The sequence below is a fragment of the Peromyscus leucopus genome, chromosome 11, assembly GCF_004664715.2.
Source record: "Peromyscus leucopus breed LL Stock chromosome 11, UCI_PerLeu_2.1, whole genome shotgun sequence".
In the NCBI taxonomy this organism is placed as follows: Eukaryota; Metazoa; Chordata; class Mammalia; order Rodentia; family Cricetidae; genus Peromyscus; species Peromyscus leucopus.
Window position 1 is genome coordinate 27,721,419 of NC_051072.1, and position 14,131 is coordinate 27,735,549.

Sequence of the window (14,131 nt, forward strand, 5' to 3'; positions counted from 1 at the left end):
CAGTTTTGCCTGGAGATTCAGCCTCACACAGGTCCTGAGGAAATCCCAAATGGAAGAGGTTCTGTGAGTTCCCATCATCTTCACCCTCGATACTGGTCCCGGGAAGCACCGGTGAGGCCACTGAAGCCCATCCCTCAGGTCTGTTGTCTCTCCCAACCTGCCCTTGTTGCCACAGTACACAAGGGACCCTAAGGATTATTTTTTTCTGCTGTGCATTGCTTCTGGGTAGCCCTGCGCATTAAGTCTGCGTCTCACGGTGTGACCCACGTTTTGGACTCGGAGCTGTCTTGGTGAGGTGTGAGCCACTTGTGCACGGTCTCAAGAATGAACCTGTGCCACCCATCCTTCCCTCAATGTTCATTTTCATATTTATTTGGGCTTCCTTCCCATGACCCGGTTACTCATTCCATCCCTCCTCCTCCTCCTCCTCAAACCTTTTTATTATAATAGAAATTCTCAAGTCTTGACTGATGAATTCTTCAGACTCTTTTGTTGGCTGTTTTGTCTCCTTATCTGAATTCAAATCTATATTTGGTGCCATTTTCCTGCTGTCTCAAAGAAGACAATACTACATAATTTCTGTCTCTTCAGGTTGGGAGTTGGAATTAACATCTTCCCAGATCCCCAGGACTGCTTTCAATGGGTGGCTCTCTACTGTCATGTAAAAACCCTGATGTTTGGAGGCTGAAACCATTCCATTAGAAGACCTTTACCATCCCTGTCCTTTGCCAATGTCTTAGCATCAGTTGTTAAAGCTTTTGACAAGTGAATATCCGAATCAGTTCCATCACAATGCCTACAATCATGCTCACTGACCTGAGAGCCTCTCTGTGAGGCTAGGATGGCACAGGGAGATGGATCTAGAATACCTGAGAGTGGAAGTGGTACTACTTATCTGGGATAATGTGAAGGGAATTGATGCTTCCTATTTTCTTCCCAGAATTCCAAGACATCTAACTGTGCACGGGAGATCGGCTGTAACGCCAGCTCTTAACCACTTTAGAGCAAAGGCTTTATCGAATTCTGGCACTTATGGTTACAGATTACAATGCACAGAGACAAGTATTGTGAGAGCTTTCGGTGTACATCGGATGGGGTCTGATGTCAAAGTGAAGGCATGAAGGCACAAATTTTCCAGAGGAGATGGAAATAGATGTGAATTAGGTCAGCCTTCAATTTTCTTTTACTTTTTATGTTTTAAGTCTGACACATTTGAAGGTACATGTTATGTGTTAGGAGTGGAAAAAAATAGTTTGAAGCCCTTGTGTTTGCATTTTCAACTCTAACACAGAAGATGCTATTTCATTCAGTCTCGAGGAATAAATATGTGTATCTGGTAACATTGTTTTTGTAAGTCAAAATATGAAGCAACGGTAGCACTTTCGTGAATCTACAGTTTACAATTCTTTTTTCTTGTTCATTTGATTTTTTAAAGGTTATAAATTAGAATTAAATGTTATATGACTAATTATAAGACAATGATTTACCTGAGGGCAAAGTTAATTTCATATACTTGAGGACCATGCATGCTCCCTTAAAGAAATGAAGGATGATTCTGTTCCACGGTGTTGACAAGTCAGTGATTAAAGAAGCAGTGACTTTCTGCGCATGCTCTTTGGTCCCTAAGAGTGGTACACTGCATGGCCTCTGCACATATTAACTGGGGGAGTCTCCCTTGTGCTGTGGTACCTGATCTGTCACACCTGACTGTCTCTATGCTTTGGCAAAGGAATGAGTGTTTCTGTAGCCTTTCGGTCTCTTTTGAATGAGCAGGCCAGCAGCACCAGTCAAAACACTATGCTCAAAGATTTGTCTTATTAACATACAGTAAAGGCTTAGAAATAATTAAAAAAAACATTATGCTGAGAAATACTGAGGTGATTATTTTTTCTCCTCAAATTCAGAGCAGAAGATGACTTCCTCACAAAGGGACTTTAAAATTACCCTCTTGTTTAGAATATCTCCATTATTTACAGTTTACACCGTGTTTGTGAAATTCTTTCACCTTGTGTGCTGAAGTAACATCAACTTTTATTCAAGTTTTTAGCATACTGATGGGGCACCGAACAACAGAGGAAAGAGAGTGTAAAGGGGTGCAAACAAAACACAGTTCGGTTTAATTGTATTCTCGAGGGAGAAGTACCATGGAGCACCCAAGCTATTTTCAAAAAGGAATGAAAAGAGGTATAATTGCTATTAAATAAAGTCTAACAATACCTTAAATCTCAATATAGCTTTAATCTTATTCCTAGATAAAGAAGGTAACAAAAAGAGAAGGTTCATTCAGAGAGGGACATGCAGGGAAGCCCATTCCATGGAGAATTCCATTCTAGTAGGATTTGTTCTGTCCCAGTATGCTTCATTTTCCTCATAATTAAGATTGCACGGCAGTATTACTGTAGCTCAAAAGTTTTCTGAACATAAAAATATCCATAGCATAAGAATATTGAACACACAGTGGTACTGGAGATATGGGTTATAGCCATGCGCATTTGTATGCTGTAAATTATATATATATATATACATATATATATAATGTCTGTGTGTATATCTAGTGTATATGAATATGTGTGAGGGTTTATTTTTAGCTTCCTCTCTCATCTCAACCTTTGTTTCTCTGTCCCTTTGTCTTACACCATCAGGTCATTACCTAAAATCATTAAAAGAGAATAATTGCTATTGAATTTGCTGTAAATTTTGTGATATGTTATTTGTTATCAAATGTTATAAGTAAATTATATAAAAGTTTGAAGATCTTCTTTTGTGTTCTTGAGGTACTGACAAGCATCTCCCTTAAGTGATTATGTCTGACATTGGGCCACAGAGGCTAAACATACTTTTTTTTCTTCTTCTTTTTGTCCTTATTTAATATTTTTATTTTATTTTGTTTATTTCATTGGGAAATAATGGTAACCAGAAAATAACTCATAATATGCTTTTGATTATTCTTCATCTCAATTTTGGCAACAACAAAAAAGATCTAAATAAAATCAAAGCAGAGTCATTAGAGGGAAGGAGTTAGGAGAAAAGATGTATCCCATGTTATTGTCAAGCCAAACAAAGAAAAGTCCACATACCTGAGTTCTTAAGCTCCTGGCTGCTAAATTGGTAGAGAAGGTCATACTTGCCCCCAAGGGAGCCTGAAGTGAAGTAGTGGGTCCCAAAGTCATCAAATATCCGGCTGTACAAAGCTGAGTTGTATTCTAAAGGCAGATGGTGAAGGGCTTTTTGAAAGACATCTGAAAGCTGCAGGTCTGCCGTTTTCATTGTGAAATTTAAGACTTTGATTGCTTTATGGATCCTGACAAAGCTAGAATCCTAAGAAAAAAGGGGCAAAAAGCATAAGAAAAAAAGGTCAAACTAAGGAAATGAAGACAGAGATAATGATAATGTGAGGCATCCATTCTTGAAATGTCGTCAACTTCTCATTAGCCCCATTCCTCCCACAGCATGAAAATAATTAAACTCTACTGCAGGTTTTCACACACAAGCTGTAATCTCCGTGCCTCACTCCAGCATCTATTCCCGCAATGTTCAAAGTGTTAAACAGATGAGACTATCTCAATAATGTACACCATGTAGCTTCGAGTGCTCTCTCTACCAAGGAAGAGATCAGTGATCAGCAATGTCAGTCTTTATGACTGTCTGTGCACAGCTGTACCACCAGTGAGTTTTTACTGAATGCAAATAGTTGAAAATAAAAAAAAGATGACAAAAAGATCCAGCTATAAGTGTTGTGCGTGATATTCAATTGCTGTGGGATGGTCTGTATGTCAAATTACTCTGACTGGTCAATAAATAAAACACTGATTGGCCAGTGGCTAGGCAGGAAGTATAGGCGGGACTAACAGAGAGGAGAAATAAAAGAACAGGAAGGCAGAAGGAGTCACTGCCAGCTGCCTCCATGACAAGCAGCATGTGAAGATGCCAGTAAGCCACGAGCCACGTGGCAAGGTATAGATTTATAGAAATGGATTAATTTAAGCTATAAGAACAGTTAGCAAGAAGCCTGCCATGGCCATACAGTTTGTAAGCAATATAAGTCTCTGTGTTTACTTGGTTGGGTCTGAGCGGCTGTGGGACTGGTGGGTGACAAAGGTTTGTCCTGACTGTGGGCAAGGCAGGAAAACTCTAGTTACATTCACTAATCACAAAGAAGCATTAAATTCTGTAGACTTCAGCTGTCTACTGCCAGATGAAGAAAATATGCACCAGATGACATTTCATACCCTCAATGCCAAAGAACACCACATTTTCTGTCACTAAGTAATGACATTAAACTAATTCTTTATAGTTCATCTCTGCCACCCATATGCAAAAATGAGAAGGCTTTCTTTTTAATTGCTGTGTTTTTGCAAACACATCTGCTTGTTTCTTCATTTCTTATTATGTAGGTTAATTTGAGGTTAAACAGTTGATACTGTGTTATGGTCTCATGCCTCTGCATTCTCCCACATAACTCCTGGCATTTATGAGCATATTCAGGTACACTGTGTTTACAAATTATGTATTCTATCTGATCTCTCAATTCTAACAAATTGTGTTATGTAAGTGATGGTAACAGAATAACTACCATGTTTTAGCAAAAAAGATTTTATTGTAACTGTTAATTATAAACCAGTCATTTTCCTGTATGCTATAATTATGACATCAAAAACCGCTAATGCAAATACCAAAAACACTGCAAGGATAAAAAGGAGCTGTCATTTACTCTTTCTCCCCATATGTTCTTGTCTTCAATTTAATTTTTGTTCCGTTATGTCAGAGGCACTCGTTGTAGAAGTGAACAAGGCAGAGGAAGACTTTTTGTTGTGGATTTTATGTTTCAGGGTGTGCCCACCAACTCTACTTATGAAGTTTTATACTTGAACTTTGTCCAACAGTCCCCAAACTTGGAGTATCTCTGTGCTTTTGGGAGGAGCCAAGCATCTTTAATGCATGCTTTTGGAGGTTCAATATTTACAGTTTTCATTACAGAGGACATCCAGGGAAACATATGCTTGACTTTGACAGCTCCACATAGCAGAAGCACAGGCATGATGCACAGCAACTGTATGGAGGCTGGAACTGGCTAGTCTAGACCAAGAAGGTACATTATACCAGAGTCTCAAGCAATGTAAACACATTTCACCCATTCATAAGATCTTGCTGTGCCTGGATTATATTGTGTAGTTTAAGCTGTGTAAAGTAAATGAGAGATTCACCAAGCCTCACAGAACTGATTATGATTTGGCTCTGAAGTGATTCTCTGCCCAGTGAATAAGTTTAGTCAGATCTGGGATTGACAAAACAAAACCACAGCACACATTGGGTTCAGTGGAAGGGTCTGGTTCAACTCACAGTATTTGCAGACTAAGAAAGGCCACAGTAGCATTTTCTTTGTAGATAGACTAGAATAAGGACATGCTCTATTCAGATGGACTCTGTCTTCTATGTTCATCATGATATTGAGTTGAGTCATACGAGGGTGACAATTTTAAGGCAGACTGGTTGAAAAGCAGCAATTTCATGTACTTTAAGCTGTAAATAGCCCCAAGGTTTTGACTTTGGGGAAGACTATTGAGATAAAAAATAGCTATTTACCACAGAACAGGGTTTTTAATGTGTGCTTTCTAGTATGTTTAAAACATTTATATCCAAGTATGTGAAGTCTATCTTAAAGTCAGGCCACCACCTGAAGATCACCTGCATTTCTTCAGTTTGCCCACCTCCTTCCTTCTCTGTGCTACACTGTGAGACAACTCTGTGTAACTATGGATGCTTCGTTAGGGTGACATGAGGATTTGATCAAAGACAAGATCCCTAGATAGTATGAATTAATGGATTAAAAGAAGGGACTGTTATATGTCTATAGAAAGCCTGAAGCAAATTGCATAAAAAAGACAGTTATTATATGTGATTTATAAGAAACATATTCAGTTAGTTAAAGCAAGCCTGATGACCTGAGTCTGATCCCTGAGACTGGAGTGATAGGAAGAAAGAATAAATGCTAACAACTTGTGCTCTGACCTCTGCACATATACTGTGAAGGGTGTGCATTCACATGTGAGGACACATGCGCGCATACATACACACACAATAAATGAATGCATAAGTTTTTAAAAGGAATTTTAAACATGACAGGGAAATTACAGTCCATGAGATCTCAACATTATTTGTTGCCTAAACAACACCTGCATAAAGACTACACCAATCAACATGCCCAAGTGTGAATGGGGTAAATTTCACAAGGCCCTACCCCCTAGATTAAGATCTACAGGCAATCAATGGCGGCTGAGAGAATCAGTTGTTCCCAGGGACAAATCATCCAATAGGTTATAAAATCTCAAAGTATCAGCTCTAAATACATGTACATGTGAACAACACTAAATAGACTCAATAGGCTAAAGACTTTTGTAACAGTAACAATTAAAGAAGAAAATGCCTTGAATTTGAGAGGGAGCAGAGTGGCAGGGCAAGAGTTAGCGGTGAACGAAGGGTAGAAATGATATAAATACTCATATATGAACGTCTCAAAATATTTATAACAACTAAGAAAATACATTTAAATCACAAGTAGTCTAAAAAATAACCCCATCACTGGCAATTACCTAATAATGAAATCTTTTACTTTGTATAATTTATTGATGCTTTTATAAAAAAGCCCTCTCTGAGGCTAGATGTCTCAGCAGTTAAGAGAACTGGCTGAAACACCAGGCAGAGCTCCAGGAGTCCAGGAGGAGAGAGAGGAGGGATTCTATGAGCAAGTGCATCAAGATCATGATAGGGAAACCTGCAGAGATGACCAAACCAAACTAGTGGGAACTCATGAAATTTGGATCAATGGTTGTGGAACCTGCATGGGACTGGACTAGGCCCTCTGCATGGTGAGACAATTGTGTAGCTTGATCTGCTTGGGGGACCCCTTGGTGGTAAGATCAGAATCCATCTCTGGTACATGAGTGGGTTTTGTGGAGCCCACTACCTATGATGGGATACCTTGTGCAGCCTTGAAGCAGGGGGAAGGGCTTGGACTTGCCTCTACTGGATGTGGCTCCTCATGGGAGGACTTGTCTTCTTGTGGGGGGGGGAGTTGGGGGAGGTAGGTTGGGGGAAGGCTGGGAGCAGGTGGGTGGAGGGAAGAGCGGGATCTTTGATTGATGTGTAAAATGAATAAAAAATTTTCTTAAGGAGAGAGAGAGAGAGAGAGAGAGAGAGAGAGAGAGAGAGAGAGAGAGAGAGAGAGAGAACTGGCTGTTTTTCCAGAGGACCTAAATTTGGTTCCATCACCCACATCTAGTAGCTCACAGTTGTTTTTTTAATTCTGGCTCAAGGTGTTCCCATATCCTTTTCTGGCCTCTGGGGGTATCCACACACATGTGGCATACACTCACTCACACATCCATATACATAAATAAAAAATAAAAAATAAGCCTTAAATTTTATTGAAAACAAAGCACATTGACCATAGCATGGGACAGAAAACTGAAAAAAAAAAAAAGCCCTCACACAGTTCAATTTGTAGAGAAGGGAAGCATGGTGACACAGCATCCCTTTATATTTCAAAGTGAGAGTTATGAAAAGCGAGTCTATTTAAGTTCAGCTTCTTGTTGCCTGGATAGGCCCTAATTTTGAAGAAAGAATGAATGACAAGGAACTGTTTTCCTTACCATTTTGTGGGAGGCTTGGATAGCTTCCTTGAAGGCTGAGTTTTGTTGGAATCTTCTACTTGTCTTTGAGGAAAACAAAATTGGCACACCATAAAACTCTTTCCGTTCACCTGAAAACGAAGGAGCTTCATTTTTCTTATTTTCAATATTGATTAAATTCTTGTAGAAATCTGTTTTCAAATCATCTTCTACAGTTTGTACCTGGCCAACAAAATACATATAAAATAACATTAGTTAGGGAGAGAATCCAGTGTGGTAGATTCAATACTAATGGGATTCCATAGGTAAGCATAGATTTGTAGAGGCAATATTTTGAGCAGTTTGATTAAGGAAAGAACACAGAACCTGAGACTTGATGATAAGCTGCAAGAGCTATTTTATTTACATATATGTATATGTGTGTGTATATACATATATACATTATATACACATATACACATCTATATGCATATATATACACACATATATAATATTTTTATTGACTATTTGGAAATTTCACATCACAAACCCTGATCATATTCACTTCTCCATCCTCCCAGGTCTACTCCTTGTGACCTCCTCTAAAAAGAAGGAGGAGGAGGAGGAGGAGGAGGAGGAGGAGGAGGAGGAGGAGGAGGAGGAGGAGAAGAAGAAGAAGAAGAAGAAGAAGAAGAAGAAGAAGAAGAAGAAGAAGAAGAAGAAGAAGAAGAAGAAGAAGAAGAAGACACAAAATGTATCCAACTTGTGTTGTCCATATACTCACTGGAGCATGGTCAAACTCCTGGTGGCCAGCCCCTTAAAGAAAACTGAGTCCTTCCCTGCCTACACTACCTCTGGAAGCCATCAGTTGTACAGAGCTACACTATAGTATCCTCATCATGATTTTAAGATTTCTCTTCTTGTCGAGGCTGTTGTTTTGGGGATGGGGTAGGGGTTGTCACAGAAGATTTCTATGTCCCCTTTTCTCAACTACAAGTCTTCAGTCACCTATCCCACTGCAACAGTAGCTTCCTTCATTGCTCTTTACAATCAGTGGGCACATGGATCATGGACTTCTACACGGTTTCTGGCAACAGCACAGACCATAGACATCCTTATGCTCTTCAGCAGCAGCATGTGCCACGGACCTCTACCTTTTATAACTTTACGTGTATGAGTATTTTGCTTGTGTGCATGTCTATGCACCAGTTGCAGGCCTCGTGACTGTGGAAACTGGTCACAAGCTATCATGCAGTGCTGGGAACCCAATTCGTCTTCCCTGCAAGAACAGTAAGTGCTCTTAATCACTGAGCCCAAATCTCTTCAGTCCCCAAAGGGGCTATTTTTTTTTTTGCATGTTTTAATTATACAGAATAAAGTGTTTCTTTATGACATTGCCAATGATGAGGTCGATTTTTAAGACTGCTTGGGATTCTAGTGTGGTATGGGACTTAATTTAAAGTATATTCAGAGATCTACTACTGAGACAAAAGAGGGTGGGAAGAGATGCTTTATGACCCTATCTGCACTCTCTTTTGCCCATGGCCAGTCAGGGGAACAGCAGTGGCAACTGAGCTTCAAGAGTTTGGCCCATCAGAATGACAGGCACTGATGGGTGAATGAATCTTGGATGGGCAAAGCCCCAAGGGCTTCAGCTCTAGAATGTTGCTTGCTGCTACTGTGCCTTTCCATGTTTCCCATGGTCATTTTTTCTCTGGTATCTGGCATGGTGTGAATGGGAGATCCCCACTGCATTTAATATAGTGTGATTATCTCATGGAAACATTCCAGTCTATTGGGTATTTTTACTTGTGATTAAAAGTATTACTGTGAAGATGATTTCCTCTTAAGCTGTACTGTTTAGCTGAAGTAATGATTTAATACAATAATAGTGTTAATTTAAATAGAATTTTGAAGATTAAGTTTTTTTTTAAAACAAAGGTGGTAAGGGATTATGATAGAGGTTAGCTTAGTGAAAAAATTAATATAGGTAAAAGTAGAACATAGTGTTGCCCCCACCCCTGATAAAGCAGGATCTGCAGAGAAAGAAAATAGAAACAAGAAAATGTCACACAGCTAGGACTTATGAGTTTTTTGAGGAGTTGTGTAGACTGTAGTTTAAGTTAATAATTAAGGAAAACAATTGATTCCCAGGAGTTAGTTCAAGTTTTTTTGATATTGGGAAATGTGTTTACAGGTTTCAGTGTGCACCATAGCTAAAACAAATCTTTAAACAATTGACTTCATGTAACTAGAAAACAAAGAATTTCATGGTTAGGTAAGATAATTGGACAGGACTCTAAAATGTGAAAAGTGAAATTAGTAACTTGTTTTTTTTCTGGCAGTTAGAAAAAATTACTGACTATGTAAAAAGTTATGGCTGAAAGGCTCCTGATCTGTGAGAAATCTAAAAGATAAATGTTTAACTGTATATGGTTCTTGGGAATAATTTGTTTTTCACCTGTAATGTTTAATGGGAAGTAGCCCTGAATGCTTTGGCACAGGAGACTACTTCCTAAATGTAGCACTAGTAGCACAGATACTGAGAGTAAGAAATTAATAAATGGGATCTCCTGAAACTGAGAATCTTCTGTAAGGCAAAGGACATGGTCAATAAGACAAAATGTCAGCCTACAGAATGGGAGAAGATCTTCACCAATCCCAAATCTGACAGAGGGCTGATCTCCAAAATATATAAAGAACTCAAAAAACTAGACAGCAAAATACCATACAATACAATTAACAAATAAAGTACAGCTTTAAACAGAATTCTCAACAGAAGAATCTCAAATGGCCAAAAGACATTTAAGGAATTGCTCAACATCCTTAGTCATCAGGGAAATGCAAATCAAAATGACACTGAGATACCATCTTACACCTATCAGAATGGCTAAGATCAAAAACACTGATGACAGCTTATGTTGGAAAGAATATGGAGTAAGCAGAACACTCCTCCACTGTTGGTGGGAGTGCAAACTTGTACAGCCACTTTCGAAATCAGTATGGCAGTTTCTCAGAAAATTGGGAATCAATCTACCTCAAGACCCAATGATACCACTCTTGGGCATATACCTAAAGAATGCTCAATTATACCACAAGGACACTTGTGCAACTATGTTCATAGCAGCATTATTCATAATAGCCAGAACCTGGAAACATCCTAGATGCCCCTCCGCCAAAGAATGGATAAAGAAAATGTGGTACATTTACACAATGGAGTACTACTCAGCAGAGAAAAACAATGACAGCATGAAATTTGCAGGCAAATGGATGGAACTAGAAAAAAAAAATCATCCTGAGTGAGGTAACCCAGACACAGAAAGACAAACATGGTATGTAGTCACTTGTAAGTGAATATTAGATATAAAGCAAATGATAACCAGGCTATAATCCACAGCCCCAGAGAAGCTGGATACAAAAAGGAGGACCTTAAGAGGGATGCATGGATTGCCTTGGGAAGGGGAAATAGATGAGATCTCCTGGGTAAGCTGGTGGTGGGGTGGAGGTAGAGGGGAGGAGATAGAGGGTGGGAACATGAGGGATCAGGATGGCTGATTTAAGGGAGGGATGGAGAGGGGGAACAATGAAAGAGATAGCTTGATAGAGGGAGCCATTATTGGGTTAGGAAGAAACCTGGTGCCAGGAAAACTCCCAGAAATCCACAAGGATGACCCCAGCTAGGACTCCTAACAATAGTGAAGAGGGCCTTTTCCTGTAATCAGATTAGTGACTATCTTAATTGTCATCATAGAACCTTCATCCAGTAACTGATGGAAGCAGATGCAGAGATCCACAGCAAGCACTGGGCTGAGCTCCAGGAGTCAAGTTGAAGAGAGGGAGGAGGGAATATATAAACAAAGGAGTTCATAATCATGACTGGAAAATCCACAGAGATAGCTGACCCAGGTTGTTGGAGGTCACAGACTCTAGACTGACAGCTAGGGAGCCTGCATGGGACTGACCTAAGTTTTTTTTGTATGTGGGTAATAGTTGTGTAGCTTGGTCTGTTTGTGACCCCTAGCAGTGTGACCAAGATCTGTCCCTGGTGCATGAGTTGGGGTTTTGGAACTTATTCCTTATGATGAGATGTCTCACTCAGCCTTGGTGCAGAGGGCAGGAGCTTGGTTCTGCCTCAACTTGTTATGCCATGCTTTTTTGACTCTCGTGTGAGGAGGCCCTGTCCTTTCTGAGGAGTGGATGGTGGAGGGGTAGAAAGGAGGTTGGGGAAGGCTATGGGATGAGAGGAGGGAGGAAAAACTGTGGTTGGTATGTAAAATAAATTTTAAAAATTTAATAAGAAAAAAACCCTATATTTGAGAATAAGCTCATAGACTGCTTATTTGGGAGCTAGAAAACACCCTCGAGTAGAATATCACAGTCACATTTTCTTCTTCAAAACCTATTCAATATTGTATGTCTGAAGAATATTGTTGTTAGTCTTCCAGAGTTATTAGAATGTGGCATTGGACCCCAAGTCACTTTCCAAACCCAGGAGTATATTATATGGTTTTTAGATTGAGTGTATGAGATTGGAAAATGCCTGTGTTTAGATGTATATACATATGTCATTTTTACTTTAACATATGACATTTATGTATGTATGCATGCATTTATTCATTTATTCTGTGTTTATCTGTGTGAACAGCCTCATGCCACAGTGCACATTTAGACATCAGAGCATGCCTTACAGAAGTCTGTTCTGTCCTTCCACAGTGTAAGTTCTGTGGAATGAACTTAGGTCTTTGGACTTGGCATCAAGCACCTACCCACGAGTGCTGTTGTTGGCAATAAAGAGGTCTTTTTAAAGAAGTGGTGAAGTATTTCTTGCTGAGTACCTACTACTGTAAAGAAGGTCCCACAAATTGTTAGATTCTGAAATTCTCTTTAGTAGTCAAATTTGCATACAAGAATGTGACAACTAAAACCATGTATTTTATATTTCCCTGATCAAAAATCAAAAGAAAAGTATTAGTCACTGTCTTCATCACTGTTTGATTGCTGTGAAGAAACATGACCAAGGCAACTCTTATAAAGGAAAGCATTTAATTGGGGGTTTGCTTACAATTTCAAAGGTTTAATCCATTATCATCAGGCAGGCATGGTGCTGGGGAAGTAGCTGAGAGCTATATCCTGATCTGCAAGACATTGAGCCTGGCCTGGGCTTTTGAAACCTCAAAGCCCACCCTCGAGTGACACACTTTCTTCAACAAGGTCACACCTCCTCATCCTTCTAATCCTTCCTAACAGTTCCATTTCCTGGTGGCCAAGCATTCAGGTATATGAGTTTATCATTCTTATTCAGACCACCACACTCACTTATTTTTGAGTTACTAGGCTACTACCAACACTGCCATGTGGTGCTCATTACTATATAGGAAAACAAGCAAATTAGTAAAATAGACAGGAGATGAGTCAATGTGTTTTGTATTCAGAATTATCATGATTTTGTTTGCTTGTTTGTTTGTTTTTTGGTAGAAACATGAGACTATTTTATATCTGTCTCATGGTTATGTGAGGAAAAAACTATGACAAGTGAATATTCTGAATAAATAATCCTGTTTTTTGGGTATGGGTATGTTTTAAAATTATATGTTTATGGAGTAAAGATGTTTATTTGATGTTGTGCAAGTTAGTTACCTTTTTTTTCTTCCTCCATTAAACCAATGAAAATAATCCTGATCTCAATGGGTTTTGGAAGGATTAAGTAGAAACATATAATGTGTGATTCACATTGTCCATTATCCTTGCATTCTGTCCCTTCATGCATCAAAATCTCTACTAGGAACTTAGCTTATAACCACTATCAGTGTTGGAGCGGCCACCACAACACCATACCTCGAAGTTGACAGTTTCCAGATTGGCTGGAACACGGTATGGATTACTTGCTCGAATACTTTTGACAGTTTTACATATTCCTCCAGTGAAAGAGTTATCAAGGACATCTCCTCTGGGCTCTCCTGCCAGAAAATGAAACCTGGAAACAAAGCAATTTTCAAAAATTCAATAGATGTAGGGCAATCTTTAAAATTTACCTTACTTATATGAAAGAAATTCCTTTTTCTAGATATTTCTTGACTTCTGACAAATGACTCCAAGGGAAGGCTCACTTTTTCTTTCTTATGATGAGGCATTCATAAAGTATTGAATGTCTTAAACTCAGCCCCAATAACCCAAAAAGGTCTGGGATTTCAATATGAAATAAAATTTGAGCTTATAATTTTTATCATTTCTAAAGTTAATAGACATTGGAAGCATATTATGATATGGTAAAAGAATATTGATAGAGTAAATTATGAAATAGTAATGTGAAAATTGAATAATTTAATAGTAGTTCTATACTATGCTATAATTACATTTAAAATGTATTTTATTTATCAAATGTTTATTTATCATTTATTAACCTCTTTTAAACTAAGCAATAGTAAGTGCTTTGCAAACATTAAGCAATTTAAAGTTCAATAACTATATTTTATAGATAGGATTATTTATACTTATTTTACAAATAAAGAAATTGAGGCACATAA

The 14,131-nt window shown here is 38.7% G+C and overlaps 1 protein-coding gene across 1 annotated transcript in view; it reads right to left on the minus strand.

The window, feature by feature from the left end:
- Positions 1 to 14,131, minus strand: part of C6 (complement C6) — a 79,158-nt gene that overhangs the window by 34,408 nt on the left and 30,619 nt on the right. Inside the window, exons 6-8 of the mRNA XM_028875580.2 lie at positions 13,443 to 13,581; positions 7,650 to 7,850; positions 3,078 to 3,318 (exon numbers count right to left, since the gene is read on the minus strand). Coding sequence (XP_028731413.1) covers positions 3,078 to 3,318; positions 7,650 to 7,850; positions 13,443 to 13,581 — 581 coding nt within the window. The remainder of the gene's footprint in view (positions 1 to 3,077; positions 3,319 to 7,649; positions 7,851 to 13,442; positions 13,582 to 14,131) is intronic.